Raw genomic sequence first — 21,824 nt, forward strand, 5'->3', positions numbered from 1 at the left:
AGGTGGATACCAATGTCACATAAATCCTGATTATGTACCTAGTCAAACAGCTAGGTATCAGTCATCACACCTCTGTGGAAGAAAAGGATAGTCTTGTGTATGCTGGGATACTGCAGGCTGGGGATATGATTATCAGTGTAAGACTCTATGAGGTTCAATAGCAAGAATACAAACAGTAGCTGTACAACCCATGCCTGCAATCCAGGAAATTTAACTCTCATAGATTTGAAAAATTGGAAACAGAAAGTAACTATAATTGGACTTAAGATATATGGAACTGGAGAAGACCCAGGTGTGATTATTAGTATTAAGATCAAAGAAAAATATAGAGAGTCAATACAACATCATTTATTATTCAGTTCATTCTATCATGAAATGGAAACTGGAGTCCAATATGAAATTCCCACAGTTGCTAAAAATCTCTTTGCGAATCTTGCTGAAAATATAGCTAAAAGCATTGAATGTAACTAACTGCTATGTTTGTGGGGGAACTAACCAGGGAAAGAGATGGCCCTGGGAGGCAATGGAGAGTAATATAAGCGACCCTGCAATCTGGAAAAATTGAAAAGGGAACAAAAGGAGACAACAACGGATCTTGCAAACGAGTATAATCGGAAAAAGTTGTTGGCAAAATTTAGAAAATGGTGGAAAACCAGTAGAAAATTTACTTTGTGAAGGGGGTTATATATGGAACAGAACAAAGAAAGACTGGAAAAAATGAGGAAATCCTATAGAAATAAATCAACAATTCAGTAACTGGACTAATGGAACTAACATACCAAACAGTTGGCCTACTCCAAATAGACATTATTGGATCTGTGGTAAAATAGCCTTTGCATTTTTACCTCAAAATTGGACAGGATCATGTATATTAGGAACGATCAGACCTAGTTTCTTTTTATTAAGGAGATAACGATATAAAAGAAAACTACAAATTGGTACTTGGAAAGACAATGAGTTGCCACCTGAACGAATAACCTCTTATTATGATCCAGCAACTTGGGCCAAAGATGGGTCCTGTAGATACAGGACTCCTATATATATGTTGAATAGAATTATAAGGTTACAAGCTGTGGTAGGAATAGTAGTAAAGAAAACAGGAAATGCATTAGGATTAATTGCAAAGTAAAATACTAAAATGAGAACTGCAATATACCAGAATCGTCTGGCTTTAGATTACCTGTTGGCTCAAGAAGGAGGGGTCTGTGGAAAATTTAATTTTAGTAATTGCTGTTTGCAAATAGATGATGAAGGAAAAGCCATAAGTGAACTTGTAAGGGAAATACTAAAAAAAAAAAATACTCCCAAACTCAAAATGGGTCAAATTGGAAGGGGCAATGGACCAGGCCAACAATGGCAGATTGACTTTACGGAACTGCCAAGGAAAGGGGGTATAGGCATTTGTTGGTACTAACAGACACCTTTTCAGGTTGGCCAGAAGCCTTTCCAATTAGAAGTGCAAAAACCCGGGAAGTAACGAAAATATTGTTACAGGAAATAATACCACGATATGGAGTTCCAGCCACTGTATCTTCAGACAGAGGACCACATTTTATTTCAAATGTAGTACAACAAATTGGCAATTTCATACTCCTTACCACCTTCAGTCAAGTGGTCAGATGGAGAAAATAAACCATCTAATTAAACAACAAATTGTGAAATTGGGACAGGAGGCCAGTTTACCTTGGCCCCAGTCACTTCCATTAGCTCTGCTAAGAATTTGAACTAAGTCAAAGACTCAAGAAGGGTTAAGTCCTTTTGAAATTCTGTATGGAAGACCATATGGGGTCCAACAGGGAATGTCTCTCCAAGTGGGAGAAGAAACTATGAATAACTATATAATAGAATTAGGAAAACAACTCAGGAAAATTGAAAAACATGTGGCTGGAACTCAAAGCAGAGGACTGGATAGTCCTGTACATAATATACAACCTGGAGATTATGTGTATATAAAATCTTTCAGACCCACAGGGGAAGAAGATCTTGAACCAAGGTGGAAGGGGCTGTTCCAAGTATTACAACTTTCACTGCTATAAAAATTAGAGAACAAAGCATCTGGATTCAAAAAGGCCCCAAAAGCTCCCTGGAAAATCACATCGAGTGGTAATAACAGACTAAAATTAAAACTAACTCGAGAAAGATAGAGTGATCCATGGGTGTTAACACAATATTGCGATTGTAATCAGAATATAAATCCAGGTATCACTTACTACCTGAATATGAGATAAGGATAGTGCAAGTGCTGCACATACTACATGAAGCTTGGCCCAATTATAATGCCTTCCATAAATCAAGATAGGAAATCTCATGGGTAAAGGTGTATACCCGGCTGCTAGTGTCCGTTTGGTATACACCCACAAGAAGCAGCGGGCATCCTGTGGTTTACAATCACAGGAGGCAGTGGGCATCTGGTGGTTTGGGTCCTGCAAGACGCAGTGGGTGTCTTGTAGAAAAGGTTTTGGTTTTAAAATTAAATCCTTTATATCTATACCATGGTCCAAGCCATAGCTTTATAACTGGCCCATGGACATGATTGTGAGGATTTCGAAGGTATGTGTTGCATGAACTTATCTGACAATTCTGAATCAATCCATGCTAAGCTGCGAAAATTGCAGGAGAATATGCAAGAGCTTAAAATTGTTGGAGGTGGATTGGATGAATAGCTAAATAACCTAGGAGTTACTGGATGGTTCAGAGATATACTTAACCAAGGCCTTCTAATCTTAGCTATAGTACTACTCATTTTACTGATCGCATGTATATCAAAATCACTTCATAAATCAATAGAAGGAACATGGATAGCTCTGTCATAAATAATATAGTAAAAGAATTTACTCACTATAGAAAAAGGGGGGATTGATACAGGGGTAACCAATGTGCAGGGGGGTAATACAGAGAAATTGTACAAGGTTGTTAAAGGAATTCCTTTGCTTAAACAAAAGTATTGTCTGTTCTAAGTACCTAACATGCCAAGGCATTGACTACTGCTGAGGAGGAGAAGCAGATGCTTAGTTCTACTGATAAGGGACAAAAGCAGATGCTTGGCTCTACTGGTAAGGGACAAAAGCAAATGTTTGGTTCTACTGATAAGCGGGGGAGAAGCAGACTGGGCGCCAACCAAACCCTAAGGCCATGTGTGAAGATTAAAAGGTGAAAAGTTTAAGAGGAAGACTCATTTACTTCATCTTGAGACCCCTGCCCATGACCAGAAGGGGCACTGCGCAGGTGCAAAGGACCTTCTAGCTCATTATAATACGAAGCGGGGATAGATAATAAATATGTATAGGCATATCAAGTAACCTAATGCATATGTATACCTTAAGAGAATAAATATTAAGGGAAAACACCCCTGAGGTGTGCATACTTTGGAGGAGCTATTCCCATGCACCTCAGCGCTGAATAAAAGCATACCTACTTTACAACTTTAATGAGTTGTGGAGTCTATCCGCGCATCAGAGCAACCTGGTCTAGTGGAAGGTGTCCCTGCCTGTTGCAGAGGTTTGGTTTGGGTTGGAAGGGACCTTGAAACTCATCCAGTTCCAGTCTCTGATTCTATCCCTGACCAAGCACAGAATCACTTCAGAAATCTTTATTCTTGATGTGCTACATGGCCGTGAGCCCAGCACACCCCATGGCCAGCAGATAGAGGAAGGATGCAAGCCCTAACCCATGGAGGGTCTCTGGATAAGGTTCACAACATGCTGGAGTTTTCATGTGTGCAGGTAACCAGCCCATCAAAGAAAACTTTCTGCCCTGCTGTCATTCAGCTGCAGCATCACAAGCAGAGAAGGGGGCAGCTCCTCATTGCCTGGCCATGTGTTCATGCTGCATATTGTTCCCATGTTAACCTTGCCTGCTGCTCTAGCAGGTTTCTGGGTGATTAGAAACATCCCAGCAGTGCCTGCTTTGTGCAGGTGAAGGGGGAGAAGTGCTGAGCCAGAGAAAACCGGAGCCAGGGGTTTCCCATGGGAAGGGCCATGCTCAGCACTGTCCAGCCAGGGACCCCCACACTGGCACTGATGGTGAGGCATCTCTCTACTCCAGCTAGGTCTATGGGAGCTGCCCACCTCAGTGAGACCCATGGCACCCAAAGCTCTTGGTTGTGGGATTAAACCCCCCTGAAGAGGTGGGATAACCCCTGAATAGGGTCCCATCACATGAACAGAGCCCCCCTTACTTTGTAGCCAGAGGAGCTGCAAATGCTAGAACTGTTTCAGACTGCAATCCTGAAGCTCTTTGGCAGAAAATGTACCCACTGTGAAATGTAGCCATTGGCATATTTCCCCACACATGGCTGCAACCCCCAGTGTGTTTTTGGTCTCTCCTAGTTGCTGTTGCTTTTGCTCCTTGCTTCCTTGCTCCCCTTTTGTTTGACTGGATCACAAAGCCTGGTTCTTTTTTGCTAAAATAACCCCACATGTGTGTGGAATTTGGGAAAGTCAAGTCAAAACCCAGTAATTGCCTACAGCTGCTAATCCCACCCCAAGCTGTGATGCCATTGCAAGCCTTTGGTAGCAGGAACCTGAATGGATACACTGTTGCCATTTCTTCAGTCTGAAATAATTAAGTTGTTCATTTATTTGCATGGCATAAATAGAATTTTATGACATTTTGAACATTTCATGTGAACACATATATAGAGAGTGAAGTAAAAGCAATCCTAGGGATGCCCTATCCCTGGCAGTGTTCAAGGCCAGGTTGGATGGGGCTTGGAGCAATCTGATCCAGTGGAAGGTGTCCCTGCCTGTGGCACAGGGGGGTGGATCTAGATGAGCTTTAAGGTCCCTTTCAGCCCAAACTAGTCTGTGATGCTATGTGATGTTAAAACTGAACCAGTCTTTAAAATTAATATAAGCTTCAGAAAGATGTGTATTGCTTCCTGAGCCCTGGGACCAAAATCTGGTATTTTCTAAGAATTGTTCTGTAATCTGGAGAGTGAGAAGGATAATTTAAAAAAAAATGTTTTTCCTGTGCCAAATGGCTGCTGAAATTATGGTGCTTTACCCCATCTGCCTTGAAAAACACCATCTGGCCTGGTGCCACTGGGGGGCATGAGAGGGATACTGGGTGTTCCCGGCCCCTGGACACAACCCCCAGCACAAAGGTGTCCAAAGGGAAAACCATGCCAGTGCTTCCGGGCAGCTTGCTGTCTTTGGAGCACAGTAGGCAATGGGGGGAACTGGGCATTTTCATAACCACTGTCTCAGCTGTGCAAGAAAACCTTCCAAACCAACTCAGCAGCTGGAACTTGTCTGGGATGGTCTCTCCAAGAGAGGAGAAAGACAGGAGAAAGGGATGTGACTTCAGCAGGTTTCAAGCCTCTGATGGTCCCCTGTGTAAACCATCCTTCTGCTGCATTTAAAGCAAGGGGCTCAAAAGCAACCTTCAAGCTGCTTGTCTTTGGTGCTGCAGCCACTATACAAATGAAGCCTTGGGTCCTTAGATGAGTTTTCCACCTTGTAGTGACTTGTGAATTTATTTACTTTCCCCTTTCTTGGTAGAATGAGAATTGCAATCTGAAAGGGAACCAGCCCCTCTGAGAGTCCAGGGAGGATGCTGTAGGTGCATGGGGGGATATTTTCTTGCACCTAGGGAAGCAGAGGGCTCAGGCTTGGTGGTAGGCATGGGTGCAAGGAGATGCTCTGTCTCCTTCTGTGACTGTGCTTGCTCTCCTTCAGGATGCTGTGGTGGGATTTTGATAGAATCACAGAATGGTTTGAGTTGGAAAGGGCCTTAAGGTCATCTAGTTCCAACCCACCTGCCATGGGCAGGGACATCTTCCAGTAGACCAGGTTGCTCCAAGCCCCATCCAACCTGGCCTTGAACGCTGCCAGGGACGAAGCATTCACAAATTCCTTGGGCAACCTGTTCCAGTGCCTCACCACTCTCTCAGCAAATAATTAATTCCTTATATCTAACCTAAATCTCCCCTGTTTAAATTTAAATCCATTACTACTTGTCCTATTGCTACAGTCCCTGATGAAGAGTCCCTCCCCAGCATCCCTGTAGGCCCCTTTAGATACTGAAAGGCTGCTTATGAGGTCTCCACACAGCTTCTCTTCTCCAGGCTGAACAGCCCCAATTTTCTCAGCTTGCTTTCATAAGCTCCAGCTTCCTTATCCTCATGGCCTGCTGTCCTGGGTTCATCTGTAGCAGTTGTTTTTCTCCTGGTGCAGTGCTGTATTTTTTACTTTAGTCTGAGAACAATGCTGATAACACACTGATGTTTTTAGTTCTTGCTAAGTAATGCTTACCCAGATCAAGGACATTTCAGTTTCATGCTCTGCCAGTGTGGAGGGGCACAAGAAGCCAGGAGGAAGTAGAGACAGGACACCTGACCCAAACTAGCCAAAGGGGTATTCCATACCACAGCATGTCATGACCAGTACATAAATTGGGGGAGTTACCTGGATGGCCCAGATTGCTGCTCTGGTTGAGCTGGATGTAGGTCAGCAGGTGGTGAGCAATTGTGTTGTGCATCACTTTTGTATACTGTTTTCTTTTCCTTTTCCCCTTTTAGTTTTATATTATCTCCCCTTGTTATTTCCCTTATCATTATTACTATTGGTGGTAGTAGTGTTACTGTAAAAGTCTGAGAAACTTTCTAAGACTCAATTTGGAGTTTTAGAAAGCAGCATTCTTTATTGCAGCACTGGGTGCACATGAGAATAGTTTTGCAAAGGTGAGTGCACCCATTACTTACCAGCAACAGCTATATATTTAGCATACTCATGCATATTTACACAATTGCCAGGAACTAATTATAATATCTGCATTCTAATTAAGCATACGCTTTCTTGCTGAGTGAGGGTCTCTGGTGTTTGCCAATGGTCTTCCTCACCGTGTTTACTGAATGATCTCAGTGCTTGTGCACGCTCTCAAGGTCCTAGTGTAACGTGGCAGGCTGTGCCAGAGTGTAATCAGGGCTGGTGTTGTGGGTCTGGTGACAAGGACAGGGGGTGGCAGTGGAGCTGCACCCACCACCTGCAAGACAACCCTGAATCTCCTTCATCGGGATTCGAACTCCTCTCTCCCTACCCCAAGCCGACACCTTTCCCCTTCAACCACGGCTGGTGGGCGGGGCGTACTCTCCCTTGGCCACGCCCCCTCCCTATGCGCGGGCTCGCCTGACGGCAGCTGCAAGGCAGTTTTTCAGCAGCCGCAAGTGAGGTGAGTTGTGGTTTCGTAGTGTGCGGGTAGAGGTTGTGTTTTGCCCTCTTCTCTGCCGAGTCCTGTGGGTACGTCTGGGGGTAGTGGTTTCTTTTTCCCCCGATGAGGTGGATTTTTTTTTTTTTTCCTGGCGGGAGGAGCAGCGGCTGCCTGCGCTCTGTGTCTGGCCCTGGCAGGGCGGGCGCGCAGCTAGCGGGGCGGTGGGGATGGGGGGGCCTTGTTGCTGCGACGGCCGTGCCTGCGCTCCTTGTTCCACCCGGTGTCAGGGGCTTCGCCGTGGACTCAGCGCTGCCCCATCGGGGTTGGGGGTCAGGGCGCAGGCTGCCATCGAGCTTTCTTCCGTCCAGCTTGCCTCAGAGGTCCGGCACAGTGACCGGGTAATCTGCGGTGCCAGCCTGCGGCCTTCGCGCTACCTGAGCCAATGCTAGATCTGGAGGTGGTGCCCGAGCGGTCTCTGGGGAACGAGCAATGGGAGTTCACATTGGGTAAGTATGTGCCCCCCTCAGTCCCCGTGAGGATGAGGGGGTGGTTCGGGTCTCCTCAGGACCTGTAAGGTTTCTCTTACTGCTTTCAGGAAGTTGTAAGAGTGAAAGAGAGTCAAGGCTTGCCTGTTTTTATCACCAAAAAATACTAATTTATAAGCTTTAAGTCTTCAGGTTTTGCACAGCATGTTGTGCTTTGTTCATCAGTGTCTGTGCTTTCTTCTTTGGGTTTTTTTTCTTCGGTTTTTTTTCTTCTTAGTTTTGGGGGTTTTTTTCTCCTTTGTCTTACCTTGCCATGTTGGACTGGAAATTTTTTAAATGACTTCTAAAAGATGAGGCATGTGTGTATTGATTATTACCTGAATATATGTCAGGTGATATCCAGCATCTTCAGCTGTGCTAATACTGAAATACTGTGCTTTTTCTGTACAAATCCTTCATAAATGAGTAGAGTTTTACAATTTCTTTGTGTTGTTGCTGAATTGCAACAATATATTGGAGAAGGTAAAGTTTTGAGAATTTTTCTTCATGTTGGATAACCAGTATTTCTCCCAACCAATAATGTGCGTTTTTCATGTGGGCAAGAGGCCCTTCCCTACCAGTTATTGCTCTGTTTACTATGATGAGAAAGAACTTTTTCTTAGCTGTTTGAAATTTGGCTGGTGCTCATCCCAGGTCACTTAAATATGTAGTTGAAACTCTGTGTGGATTCTTCAGATGACCCATGTTTTTAAGCATATAGTGGTAGTCCTTAAAACTTCAGAAAATCATAAAATAGCTAGGGTTGTAAAGGACATTAAGATCATCTAGTTCCTGCCTGCCTGGATCATCTAGTCACCTCCCCTGCCATGGGCAGGGACACCTCACACTAAACCATGTCACACAAGGCTCTGTCCAACCTGGCCTTGAACACCGCCAGGGATGGAGCATTCACCTTCCTTGGGCAACCCATTTCAGTGCCTCACCACCCTTACAGTAAAGAACTTCCTCCTTATATACAATCTAAACTTCCCCTGTTTAAGTTTTAACCCATTACTCCTTGTTCTATCACTACAGTCCCTAATGAAGAGTCCTTCCCCAGCATCCTTATAGGCCTTCTTCAGATACTTGAAAGCTGCTATGACATCTCCATGCAACCTTCTCTTCTCCAGGCTGAATAGCCCCATTTTTTTCAGCTTATCTTCATATGGGAGGTGCTCCAGTCCCCTGATCATCCTCATGGCTCTCCTGTGGACTTGTTCCAGCAGCTCCATGTCCTTTTTATGTTGAGGACACCAGAACTGCACACAATACTCCAAGTGAGGTCTCACGAGAGGAGAGCAGAGGGGCAGGATCACCCCCTTCAACCTGCTGTTCATGCTTTTTTTGATGCAGCCCAGGATACAGTTAGTTTCTGGGTTGCGAGCTCACACTGCCAGTTCGTGCTCAGTTTTTTGTCAACTAACACCCTCAAGTCTTTCTCCGCACGGCTGCTCTGAATTTCTTCTCTGCCTAACCTGTAGCTGTGCCTGGGATTGCCCTGACCCGGCTGTAGGACTTGGTCAGTCACTTGGCTTGCTTGCACTTCATAAGACTGGCATTGGTCCACCTCACAAACATGTCAAGGTCCCTCTAGATGGCATTCTTTCCTTCCAGTGTATTAATCAAACCGCACATCTTGGTGTCATTGACAAAGTTGCTGACGGTGTGCTCAATCCCACTGTCCATGTACCTGACAAATATGTTGAACAAGAGTGGTGACAGTACTGATCCCTGAGGAACACCACCGATCCCTGAGGAACACCACTCGTTACTGTTTTCCAACTGGACGTTGACCCATTGACCACAACTCTTTGCATGTGGTTATACAGCCAGTTCCACTGAGTGGTCCACCTATCAAATTGATGTCTCTCCAATTCAGAGACAAGGATGTCGTGTTGGGACAGTGTCGAACACTTTGCACAAGTCTAGGTAGATGATGTCAACTGCTTTACCCTGTCCATCAGTTATTTAGCCCCATCATAGAAGGCCACCAAATGGTCAGGCAGGATTTCCCCTTAGTGAAGCCTTGTTGGCTGTCACCAACCTTCCTGTTGTTTTTCGTGTGCCTCGGCATGTTTTCCATGCTGTTGCATGTTTCCATAGGTGTTGCATTTTCAGAGTGATAGATTGAGATACCAGCATTGGACTCTTCTGGTTTATCTGTCTTTGCTGTTGCTTTGTATAGAGCACAGTTAATGGTGGTAGTAGCTTGGCTTATGCAAACAGGGTTCTGTATGGCAGCTGCCTGTGTCTGGCAAGGCTTATTGTCGACGCAGGAGTCACGGACAACGCAGAGACGATCAGTGTGATCAAGCGATTGCCAAACTTTATTAGATACACTGCTCTTCTTATACCCTTACACCCTTATGTAACAGCCTTGGATACTGAGCTCTAATTGGTTAGTCTAGAGGGTACTACCGTTTACAAAGCTAATGTTTATAACTTGTTATAATTGTGATTAAATACCTTACTCTAAAAATACAGTGGGAAACTACAACCTTGGCAGAGATCATTCTCTGCACGTTTTCAGTGGAAAATTACAGAGGCCTAACAAGACAATTGACCTTGCTTATGCCTGCCAAGAATCTTCTTACTTTACAGTAACAAGGCTCAGGGTATCGGGATTGCTCGCTACGTGGCCTTGGCTCTTTAAAAATTCCCACATACCATCACTCATATATATATATATATATATATATATATATACACACACACATATATATATATACATATCTGCATACACCCAGAGAGAAAGAAATCATTTCTTAGTGCATGAACCAATCCTATGATGCTGCTGAGTCCATTCAGTCCATGATGTGAGGTTCCATCCCTTGTAATAGACTTTTGCAGCGGGACAGGCTGTGTGCCGTGCTGGACCGTTGTCTGCTGATGCTGATCATTTCTTTACTGCAAAACTCGTCTGGTTCTATAAAAATTCATTCTCTGTTGGGATGTTGGTCAGAGGGAAGTCAGGGCTAGTCACTGGTGACCTTAAGACATCTAGTTGATGGGCTATAAAAATGTTACACAGCAGGCAACAGCATATAATTAAGCTCATTGGCTGTTTTCCCCTAAAATCAAATCCCCTTGAGGTATACATTGGACTTCCCCATCTTCCCACATTACCCACCAAGTATATCTGGGTCCCTGAGCAAAAGCAATCCCACGAGTGGGTTTGCCTTTACCTGAAGCAGGAATAATCCAGGCTGTCTTCCCCAGGAAATTCTTCATGTGCACCACAGGAACTTTGTCCCCCTCTACAATATGTAAAAGTTCTGACTGGGCTGGGCCAGCCCTGTTGGCAGATCTCCTAGTGTTGACCAACCAAGTGGCCTTTGGTAAACGTGTATCCCAATGCTTGAAAGTTCCCCCACACATTGCTCTCAGTGTAGTTTTTAACAGCCCATTGTACCGTTCAAATTTCCCTGAGGCTGGTCCGTGGTGGTGATATGATATACCCACTCAGTGCCATGCTCTTTGGCTTAAGTGCCTATAAGGTTGTTTCGAAAATGAGTTCCATTGTCTGACTCACAAAATCATAGAATGGTTAGGGTTGGAAAGGACCTTAAGATCATCTAGTTCCAACCCCCCTGCCATGGGTAGGGACACCTCACACTAAACCATATCACCCAAGGCTTCATCCAGCCTGGCCTTGAACACTGCCAGGGATGGAGCATTCACTACCTCACTGGGCAACCCATTCCAGTACCTCACCACCCTAACAGTAAAGAATTTCTTCCTTATATCAAGTCTAAACCTCTGCTGTTTAAGTTTGAACTCATTACACCTTGTCCTATCCCTACAGTTCCTAATGAATAGTCCCTCACCAGCATCCCTGTAGGCCCCCTTCACATACTGGAAGGCTGCTATGAGGTCTCTCCCCAGCCTTCTCCAGGCTAAACAGCCCCAACTTTCTAAGCCTGTCTTCATAGGGGAGGTGCTCCAGTCCCCTGATCATCCTCGTGGCCCTCCTCTGGACTTGTTCCAACAGTTCCATGTCTTTTTTTATATTGAGGACACCAGAACTGCACACAGTACTCCAAGTGAGGTCTCACAAGAGCAGAGTAGAGGGGCAGGATCACCTCCTTTGACCTGCTGGTCACGCTTCTCTCTGGGGTGCCATGTCACCACAAAATCTGTTTCTCAAGGCCCAGGATAGTGTTCTGTGCAGTGGCATGTGGCACAGTGTATGTTTCCAGCCATACGGTGGTTGCTTCCACCATGGTAAGCACATGGCGTTTGCCTTGGCCGGTTGTTGGGAGTGTGATATAGTCAATTTGCCAGGCCTCCCCATATTTACACTTAAGCCATCGTCCTCCATACCAAAGAGGCTTTAACTGTTTCGCTTGTTTAATTGCAGCACATGCCTCACACTCATGAATAACCTGGGCAATAGTGTCCATTGTTAAGTCCACCCCTTGATCACGAGCCCATCTGTATGTTGCATATCTGCCCTGATCGTCTGAAGTGTCATGGGCCCACCGGACCAAAAATAGATCACCTTTATGTTGCCAATCTAAGTCCATCTGAGCCACTTCAATCTTAGCAGCTTTATCCACTTGTTAGTTGTTGTGGTGTTCCTTAGTGTCTCGACTCTTAGGTACGTGGGTATCTACATGGCGTACCTTCACCACTAGGTTCTGCACCCTGGTAGCGATATCTTCCCACAGTGCAGCAGCCCAGATGGATTTACCTCTGCGTTGCCAGTTGCTCTGCTTCCATTGCTGCAACCACCCCCACAGGGCATTTGCCACCATCCATGAGTCAGTATAGAGATAGAGTACTGGCCACTTTTCTTGTTCAGCAATGTCCAGGGCCACCTGGATGGCTTTCACCTCAGCAAACTGACTCGATTCACCCTCTCCTTCAGCAGTTTCAGCAACTTGTCATTGAGGACTCCATGCGGCTGCCTTCCGTCTCCGATGCTTTCCCACAATATGGCAAGACTCATCAGTAAACAAGGCATATTGCTTTTCACTTTCTGACAGTTTATTATATGATGAGGCTTCTTCAGCATGCATCACCTCCTCCTCTGGTGACATTCCAAAATCTTTGTCCTCTGGCCAGTCCATGATGATATCTAGATTTCCTCGGTGACTGGGATTTCCTGTTCTATCTTGTTGTATAATTAGCATAGCCCATTTACTCCATGTAGCATCTGTTGCATTACATGTAGAGGAGACCTTGCCTTTGGACATTCAGCCCAGCACGGGCAAGCGGGGTGCCAGGAGGAGCTCTGCTTCAGTGCAGTCACTTCTGAAGCAGCTCAAACCCCTTTGTAGGTTGCCAGTATCTCTTTTTCAGTTAGAGTATACCTGGCCTCAGATCCTCTGTATCCCAGACTCCAAAAGCCTAGGGGTCAACCTCGAGTCTCCCCTGGAACTTTCTGTTAGAGGCTCCAGGTAGGACCATTCTCCCCAGTTGCGGTGTACAGTATGTTTCATACATCTAGGCCGGTCCGGACCGGTCTAAGCATCACTGCATGAATTTTTGTTTAATTTGCTCAAAGGCTTGTTGTTGCTCAGGGCCCCATTTGAAATAATTCTTTTTGTGGGTCACATGATAGAGAGGGCTTACAATCAGAGTGTAATTTGGGATGTGCATTCTCCAGAACCCCAAAACACCTAAGAAGGCTTGTCTGACTTTATTATTAGTTGGTGGAGACATTGCTGTTATCTTGTTCATCACCTATGTGGGAATTTAGTGACATCCATCTTGCCATTTTATTCCCCAAAATTGAACCTCCTGTGCACGTCCCTTGACCTTACTCCGTTTTATGGCAAATGGCTTTCAGCAGGATTTGGATTATTTCCCTCCCTTTCTCAAATAATTCTTCTGCTGTATCTTCCCACACAATAATGTCATCAATGTATTGCAAGTGTTCTGGAGCTTGCCCCTGTTCCAGTGCAGTCTGGATCAGTCCATGGCAGATGGTAGGGCTTTGTTTCCACCCCTGGGGCATTCAGTTCCAAGTGAACTGGACACTCCTCCAAGTAAAAGCAAACTGTTGCCTGCACTCTGTTGCCAAAGGAATCGAGAAAAATGCTTTGGGAATATCAGTCACGGCATACCTCTTGGCTGCCTTTGACTCTAATTCATACAGAAGTTCTAGCATGTCTGGTACAGCAGCACTCAATGGTGGTGTGACTTCATTCAGGCCACGATAGTCACAGAATCACAGAATCCCAAGAGTTGGAAGGGACCTCAAAAGATCATCTAGTCCAACCCCCCTGCAAGAGCAGGGTAACCTAGAGTACATCACACAGGAACTTGTCCAGGCGGCCTTGAATATCTCCAACGTAGGAGACTCCACAACCTTCCTGGGCAACCTGTTCCAGTGCTCTGTCACTCATACAGTAAAGAAGTTCTTCCTAATGTTAACGTGGAACCTCCTATGCTCCAGTTTACACCCATTCCCCCTTGTCCTATCACTGGATATCACTGAAAAAAGCCTGGCTCCATCATCCTGACACCCACCCTTTACATATTTGTAAACACTGATGAGGTCACTCCTCAGTCTCCTCCAAGATAAAGAGACCCAGCTCCCTCAGCCTCTCCTCATAAGGGAGGTGTTCCACTCGACCACAGTTGACTGTTAGTTTCCATTCTCCCTTAGACATTTCCACTGGCCATATAGGGCTATTAAAAGGTGAGTGGATCCTTCTGATCACTCCCTGACTCTCCAGTCTGTGGATCAGCTTATGGATGGGAATCAGGGAGTCTTGGTTGGTGTAATATTGCCGCCACTGCACTGTTGTCACGATTGGCACTTGTTGTTCTTCGACTTTCAGCAACCCCACAACAGAAGGATCCTCTGAGAGACCAGGCAAAGTGGACAACTGCTCGATTTCCTTAGTCTCCAAAGCAGCAATACCAAAAAAACATTGGTACCCTTTTGTGTCTTTGAAGTACTCTCTCTTGAGGTAGTCTATGCCAAGGATCCATGAAGCCTCTGGACCAGTCACAATGGGGTGCTTTTGCCATTTCCTCCCAGTCAGGCTGATTTCAGCCTCCCGTACAGTCAATTCTTGGGATCCTCCTGTCACTCCAGAAATATAAATGGGTTCCACCCCTTGACAGTTTGATGACATGAGAGTACACTGTGCAATAGTATCTACTGGAGCCTTATAATTCTGTGGGACTGATGTGCCAGGCCATCTGATGCACACAGTCCAGTAAATACGATTGTCCCCTACTTCCACCTGGCTGGAGGCAGGGCCCCCCTAATAGTCATCACAATGTTGGACACTTAAGTCATGTTGAAAGGGATTATTCTTCGTTATCACATGATCTGGAGTAAAATCAGCTCTTTCACTCCATCTGGGAACCTGCTCACCAGAGACTGAAGCTGCAGCTCTCATGGGGCGATCAATCTTGGCCCTTGCTCCCCTCTTCAGTTCACCCACATGTTCCTCCAAGGCTGAAGTAGGTTTTCCATCCCACTTTGTCATGTCTTCTCCGTGATCCCGCAGGTAAAACCATAGGGTGGCCCATGGTGTGTACCTTCTGTATTTTCTCTCTTGAACAATAGGACTCCTTTTGTTAATAGCTGAGGTGTGTGGTGGCACACGTGAGGAGCTGGATAAATCAGATAGATCGTCCCTCAATTGTTTGAGATCCTGGGACAGTTTTTCCACAGCTGAGATGATGGAAGGGGTGAGATTGTCTTCGAATTCTCTGAGTTTATGAATCATTTCATCCACTGATAGTGGTACTATGTCATTCCAGGTTACTGTTGCCAATGAATGGGCATATGATGACTGTGCATCCCGTGTAAGTTTTCACCACGTGGGTCATGTACATTCGACTTCATCTGAGTGTATGGGTATACACCGGTTATTCAGCTTGATGTGATGGATCATCTCTACGATGGCTGATTCCCTCAGAGACTGGATGCCTTTGTCTGAAGTAGTCCACTTGGCGGAACGACTCATAACATCATCTTTGTATGGAAACCTTTCTTTCACAGCTGCCAAAAGCCGCCTCCAAAGCCTGAGGGACTTTTTCTCTCTTGCAATTGCTTTGTCAATTCCCCCTTCTCTAGCAAGTGATCCCAGCTGCTTGGCTTCTGTACCTTCTAGTTCATGACCATCGGCCCCGTTATCCCAGTATCGGAGCAACCAGGTGATGATGTGCTCCCCTGTTTGACAGGTGAAATCTTTTTGCATGTTCCGCAGCTCAGTTGAATTCCAAGGTTGAGAAGTCACCTCTTCTTCTTCGTCATGTGATGATGACCCCATATCAGATAATAGACCAGGTGGTGAATACATAGTTTGTTCATCTTGCTTCCTCTTTCTTGCCTCTTTTTTGTTTTTTCTCTTGCATACAGGAGCAGCCTATATTGGTACGAATTGTTCCTCTGGTTCAGCTGCAGTGATTATCACTGTGGTTTGAGTAGTGACTGTACTTGTTGCTGGGGGTGATGTAGCTGCTCTGCTTGGAGCTGGGGTATTTGTGCTGTCTGTCGCAGTCGACGTTTGTATAGCTGCTGTACTTGTCGCTGGGGTAGCTGCACTGTCCGTTGCAGCCAAATTTTGAGTAGCAACTGTACTTGATGCTGGGGGTGGTGTAGCTGCTGTGCTTGGAGCTGGAGCAGCTGTGCTGACTCCTGCTTTGCCCTCAGATCCAGGGACATTATTTTCCTTTTGAAGGTGCTGGGTAATGTTGAACAAGGCCCTGTAGGCATAGGCCAAGCCCCAGCACGTTGCCGTGATTTGTCTGTCTCTGGTATGGCCAGAACGACAACACATCTCATGTAAGTGTTTTACTAATTCTTCCGGATTTTGCACTTGTTCGGAAGTGAAACTCCAAAGTACTGGAAGGGCCCACTGACCTAGATACTTGCCCATGCTATCCCACACACCCTGCCACTCATGGCTGTCCAGCCTCTGGGTAAATCTCCTGGTCTTCCTATATTGTCATTTAACCCTAATAAAGGCCCAAACCTGACTCCGCTTAACTCTTGAAATCAGATGAAATGATTGTGGGCAGAACACACTCTGTATGCGTGCTACCATGGTGATCCCCATCTCAGTCTACATAAAAGTCTTATCAGTATTAAAAGGCTTTTCAAAAACTTCAAAACTCTCAAATGATGGTGTGAACTGTCGGGGGGGGGGCACTGGGACGGTAAAAGAATGTCTCCTTCACAGATTGACCACCTGAGAAGGAGAAAAAAAGATGTGTAATTGCTAAGCACTTCTTTTATATACCTCCCAAAGTATAAAGTTGGTGACCACACCGGGAACATTAACCAGGTCAGTTTCATGATCAATGTGTCTGTTGTATTACAAGTCATTACCATAAAGTACAATGAGACAAGAACCTTAGCCCAATCCCCACACTTGAAAAACACTAGCACAGCAAATACCGGCTGTAAATAAGGTATGATATACTGAAACTGAGATCAAGAGAAACAACTGTGAGAGCCAATAAATCAGCATTGTGATGAGTGACTATAAATCCTGTCAGATCTGTTGTTATCGCAACCTTTCGTCCCCCACATTGGGCGCCAAAAATAGCAGTCGTGGTTTAAAACCCAAGCACTGTCTCTCTCTCTCTCTATGACCCCCCCCCCCCCCTGCTCCCGGAGGTATAACACAAATCAATACTGCTACCACCAATAAAAATAATGATAGAGGAAATAAACAAGGGGAGAGAATACGACACCACCTGCCAAAACAAGCCTGACCCAGAAGAGAGCAAGCCGGAGCCTTTTCGGCGAACTCCCAGTTACCTCCCTGGGCATGACGTGTTGTATGGAATATCCCTTTGGCTAGTCTGGATTTGGTGTCATTTCTCTGCTTCCTCCCCGCCTCCCTCCCTTCCCTGGCAGAGCATGAGACTCACAAAGTCCTTGATCAGAGTAACATTTGAGCAGTAACTACAAACACAGGCCAAAAGTCAAAACACAGCGCTGCACCAGCTACCAAGAAGGAGAAAACATGACTGCTACTGCTGAACCCAGGACAAGTTGTTTGAGCTGTGTTGGTGCTAATGAGGCTGGAAGTGCTGGTGTAATGGGGCTGTGGCTGCTCTTAAGAAAGCTAATGGCAGTATTCTTGAACTGCTGCTGTCTCTAGCTTCCAAGTATTGTGTCCATAATGGAGATAACTGAGGGGAAATACCAGGAAAAGTTTTTACATAAGTTTTTGGTTTCTGTTTCTGCCTCTAGTGTTGAGTCTATGGGATCAGAGCATAAAAAATTCAAGCAAGGCTGAGTTTTGTGTTCAGTTAGGTACTTTTGTCACTGCACCTCTCGGGCTACATTCCTGCTGTTTTAAAGGAAAACAAGTATTTCTGTAGTGCCTATAGCTGTATTAGTGTTTGAGTTTTGTATGACTTTTAAGGTATGCTTTCATTTTTCTTGCTTTTTATATTTTTCTACTAAGTTTCACTTTTTATATAAAGTGTTACAATTCATCTTCTTTTAGATTTTCTTGTCTTCTCTTTTAGTCTTTATTCACTCCTCTAGCCCTCTCCCCTTCAAGACACTTAGTCTTAGCATAGGCTAATGTTTCAAGCCTTGCTGAAACACCAGGGCATGTGAGAAGCGCGTCTTTTCCACTTGTAGCACCCTAGCATTTAGAAAAGGGAAAAGTCTCCAATGAGAAAGTTCTAGAACTGATCTTTGTGGGTATTATTTGCTATGGCTCAGTTTGGTTGACTGATGTGCTGGAAACTGCATCCCTGTTCCCCCTGCCTGGTGAGCAGGGGAAAAAAGAATTCTTTGTTTTCCTTCTTGACTGCAGAGGCTGATGAATATTGATGAAAAGGGGGCATGTTTTGTGTGTGTGTGAGTGAGAAGGGTGGAGAAAAATAACTGTTTCTTTACTCTTCCTTTGGCTCTCTGCTGATGGAGGTAAAGGGAGGATACCAGCTCCTCCATGTTTTAGGTTCTGTGAAATGTTACTGGAGAACTTAAGCTCCTCATTGCAGCTTTGCTAAGCAGCTGTGTGGAAAATTCTTGATTCTCAGTTGCTGAACACTGAACAAAATCAGTCTGTGTCCTTTTGCTTGCAGCTTGAGAAAGCTCTGAGAGTCACATGAGCCATCTGTTTGCACACTTACCAACCAAAGATTTTTTTAAAAGAGCTCATGTTCTTGCAAGTCTCCTAGAAATACTGACTTTGAAAATTATTTTTATGCTTTTAAATTACTGTTACTTTTTTTTTTTAATCATAGTGCTTTCTAGGTTAAGAAATGTGAAGCTTTCCCAACAGCATTTTTGATCTTAGCTTCCTGCTGTTATGTTCCTGTTCCATTTTGAAAATATTACCTAATACATAATAACTGTCTCTTTAAAACTCAGCTGCTGAGACTACAAGGCAAATTCTATTTCCTAGGTAATAGGAAACAGTGCTGCTTTACTGCGTGGCTCTGGGCATTTTCATTTTATTACTGTTTTAACCTAATAATTATTCTTTTTGATGTTATATAGAATCATAGAATAGTTAGGGTTGGAAAGGACCTTAAGATCATCTAATTCCAACACCCCTGCCATGGGCAGGGACACCTCACACTAAACCACGTCACCCAAGGCTCTGTTCAACCTGGCCTTGAACATCACCAGGGATGGAGCATTCACAACTTCCTTGGGCAACCCATTCCAGTGACATGGTTTAGTGTGAGGTGTCCCTGCCCATGGCAGGGAGGTTGGAGCTAGATGATCTTAAGGTCCTTTCCAACCCTAACTGTTCTATGATTCTATGATTCTATGATTAGTAGGGAAATACAACTTCACAATTATGAGCTTGTAACCTCTATAAAGGCCTGCTTTGAATCCAGGAGCACACTCATGTTTTATTTGGAAAAGCAGCAGAGAATTTAAGTGTGATAAAGGATGAGATGGTGTTATGGTTTAAGCCTAGTTGGTAACTCAGAACTACACAGCTGCTTGCTCACTCCCCCCCTTCTTCCCCCTTGCTCCCAGCAGTACAGGGAGGAGAATCAAAAGAATGTAAATTCCACAGATTGAGATAAGAACAGTTATGTAACTAAGGTATAATACAAAACTACTGCTATTACCACTAATAATAATAATGATAAGGGAAATAACAAGGGGAGAAAATATAATTGCTCACCACTTGCTGACTGATACTCGGCCTGACCCAAGCAGTGTTCTACCCCTTCCAGTTAATTCCCCACAGATTCTATACAGGGTATGATGTCCTGTGTTATGGAATACCCCTTTGGGTAGTTTGGGTCGGGTGTCCTGTCTCTACTTCCTCCCAGCTTCTTGTACCCCTCCTCACTGGCAGAGCATGAGACTGAAAAACCCTTGTTTGGGGTAAACATTACTTAGCAACAACTAAAAACACTGGTGTGTTATCAGCGCTGTTCTCAGACTAAAGTCAAAACCACAGCACTGCACCAGCTGCTAGGAAGGAGAAAAATGACTGCTACAGATGAACCTAGGACAGATGGTATGGAGCTGTTCTCTCTGCATAATCAGCTGTCACTTTCAAAATCACTTTCAAAAGTTTATAGTTGTAAAGATACACACTGAAGGGACACCCCCCCCCAAAGAAAAATAAAAACAATTAAGTAAAAAAAAAACAAAAAAACCCCACCAAAAATAGCCTTTGAAATTGTGTTAGAGGGTAAATGACTATTAAGTGTATTACTTCAATTGAACCAAATTGTTTAGTAAACTGAGAAGATAAAGTTCCTTGGCATGAATGTAGCTGTATCAGCAGCTAATGTGGCCTGTTAGGTCTAAGGGGAATCATTGCTCTGCTTTAGTATTTGTATCCTCTAGGACTTCTCAGTACTTAATCAAGCTTATGAGAGGTTCGGCCATATAATGTGGTCTGGTAGCCTATTGAATGTGTAATGGAGTGTTCTAGCCAGTTCTAGTGCAGTTTGTTTACCAGTTACTGGATTGTTGACCCCCAAAATTAGAAAATTTCATGCATGGATTGCATAAAGATCTGTGCTTTTTCTACCTGAGCTTTGCTGTTTCATTTTGTGGCTAGAGATACTTTTATATGTGCCTAAGAAACTGGTAGGTAAGTAATGATACTTCTGTTTGAAGAAACAGGTCTGTGCTGATAGTGTCAGGCAGGTTTATTTGTTGATTGCATACCTTTCTTTTGTAATGTCCTGTTTGTTGATGGCAGCTGTTACCTCATCTGTAACCTTTCTGTTAAAAAGAACTGTTAGCTGGTCTTGGAACTGAGGAAATCCAACTGGTTTTATTCACAGGAATGCCGTTGGCTCAGGCTGTAGCAATCCTTCAGAAACACTGTCGCATTATCAAAAACATCCAGGTTCTCTACAGTGAGCAGGTGAGTAGTGCATGGTCTGGCTGGGTCACTCACCTCCTTGTGTTGCAGAATTGGGGTGTACACTGATAATGGTGTCATGCTAACATATTGTATGAATTGTGGAGCTATTTGAAATTGAATTACCCAATGCCACCATATCAGAGGTGTAGCTTTTAGAAGTTTCATGTTAAGTGTAATAATCCTCAGCACAGTGCAGTGATTTAACTTAACAGGTATCAGTCTTGTATGTGCAGTGGTGGGGTAGTATTGTTTTTCCTTTAAGAAGGAAAATGTTCTATAGTTATCTCGATAATTTAATTCTAGTGTTTTGATATTATAGTTGTCAAGCATTGCAGTGTTTTTGAAGTACCAAATCACTTGCTACTTTTTGTTTTCATCAGTGGTGATGAATCCCCTGAAAAGGCTTCCATACTTTCTCTCTGGATCTGCAGGAAGTGAATGCAATAATTTAAACCAGCTATAGATGTTTTAATCGTTCTTCATAACTAAACATTAAGTTCCTAGTAAGTTTGACTCTCGTCAGAAAGGGGACTAGAAGTGAAACTTTTCTGCTAGATGAAAAATGAAGGAAGTGGAAGGGAAGAGATGGGACAGAGGAGGATTGTGACTCTCCAAATGTTTATTATGTGAAATTAATATTAATCAGAAGATATTAATGTGTTGATTACTGATTTTTGCATCAGGAAAAAGGCAAAGTGCTAGAATGTCAGCTTGTACCAAAAGACTGATTGAGACCCATGTGTTTGCAGTGAATGCTGAGTGGCTATGGAACAAGCTAGACTCTGGTGCTTAATGCTGGGTAGATACTTGATGTAATTGAATTATCCTTTTATGTTTCACATTATGTAGATTAATGGGGTTT

General features: G+C 44.3%; 1 protein-coding gene across 4 annotated transcripts in view; it reads left to right on the forward strand.

The window, feature by feature from the left end:
• The first annotated feature begins 7,117 nt into the window (after positions 1-7,117).
• The window catches only part of LOC117438023 (UPF0183 protein C16orf70 homolog), a 57,230-nt gene continuing 42,523 nt past the window's right edge, over positions 7,118-21,824 (forward strand). The window contains exons 1-3 of one of the 4 annotated variants that reach the window (XM_034073383.1): positions 7,118-7,170; positions 7,518-7,655; positions 20,880-20,962. In XM_034073383.1, coding sequence (XP_033929274.1) covers positions 7,592-7,655; positions 20,880-20,962 — 147 coding nt within the window. In that variant the 5' untranslated portion in view covers positions 7,118-7,170; positions 7,518-7,591. The other 3 variants (XM_034073382.1, XM_034073381.1, XM_034073384.1) reach the window with 3 other exon arrangements.

Source organism: Melopsittacus undulatus, chromosome W, assembly GCF_012275295.1.
Source record: "Melopsittacus undulatus isolate bMelUnd1 chromosome W, bMelUnd1.mat.Z, whole genome shotgun sequence".
Classification (NCBI taxonomy): Eukaryota; Metazoa; Chordata; class Aves; order Psittaciformes; family Psittaculidae; genus Melopsittacus; species Melopsittacus undulatus.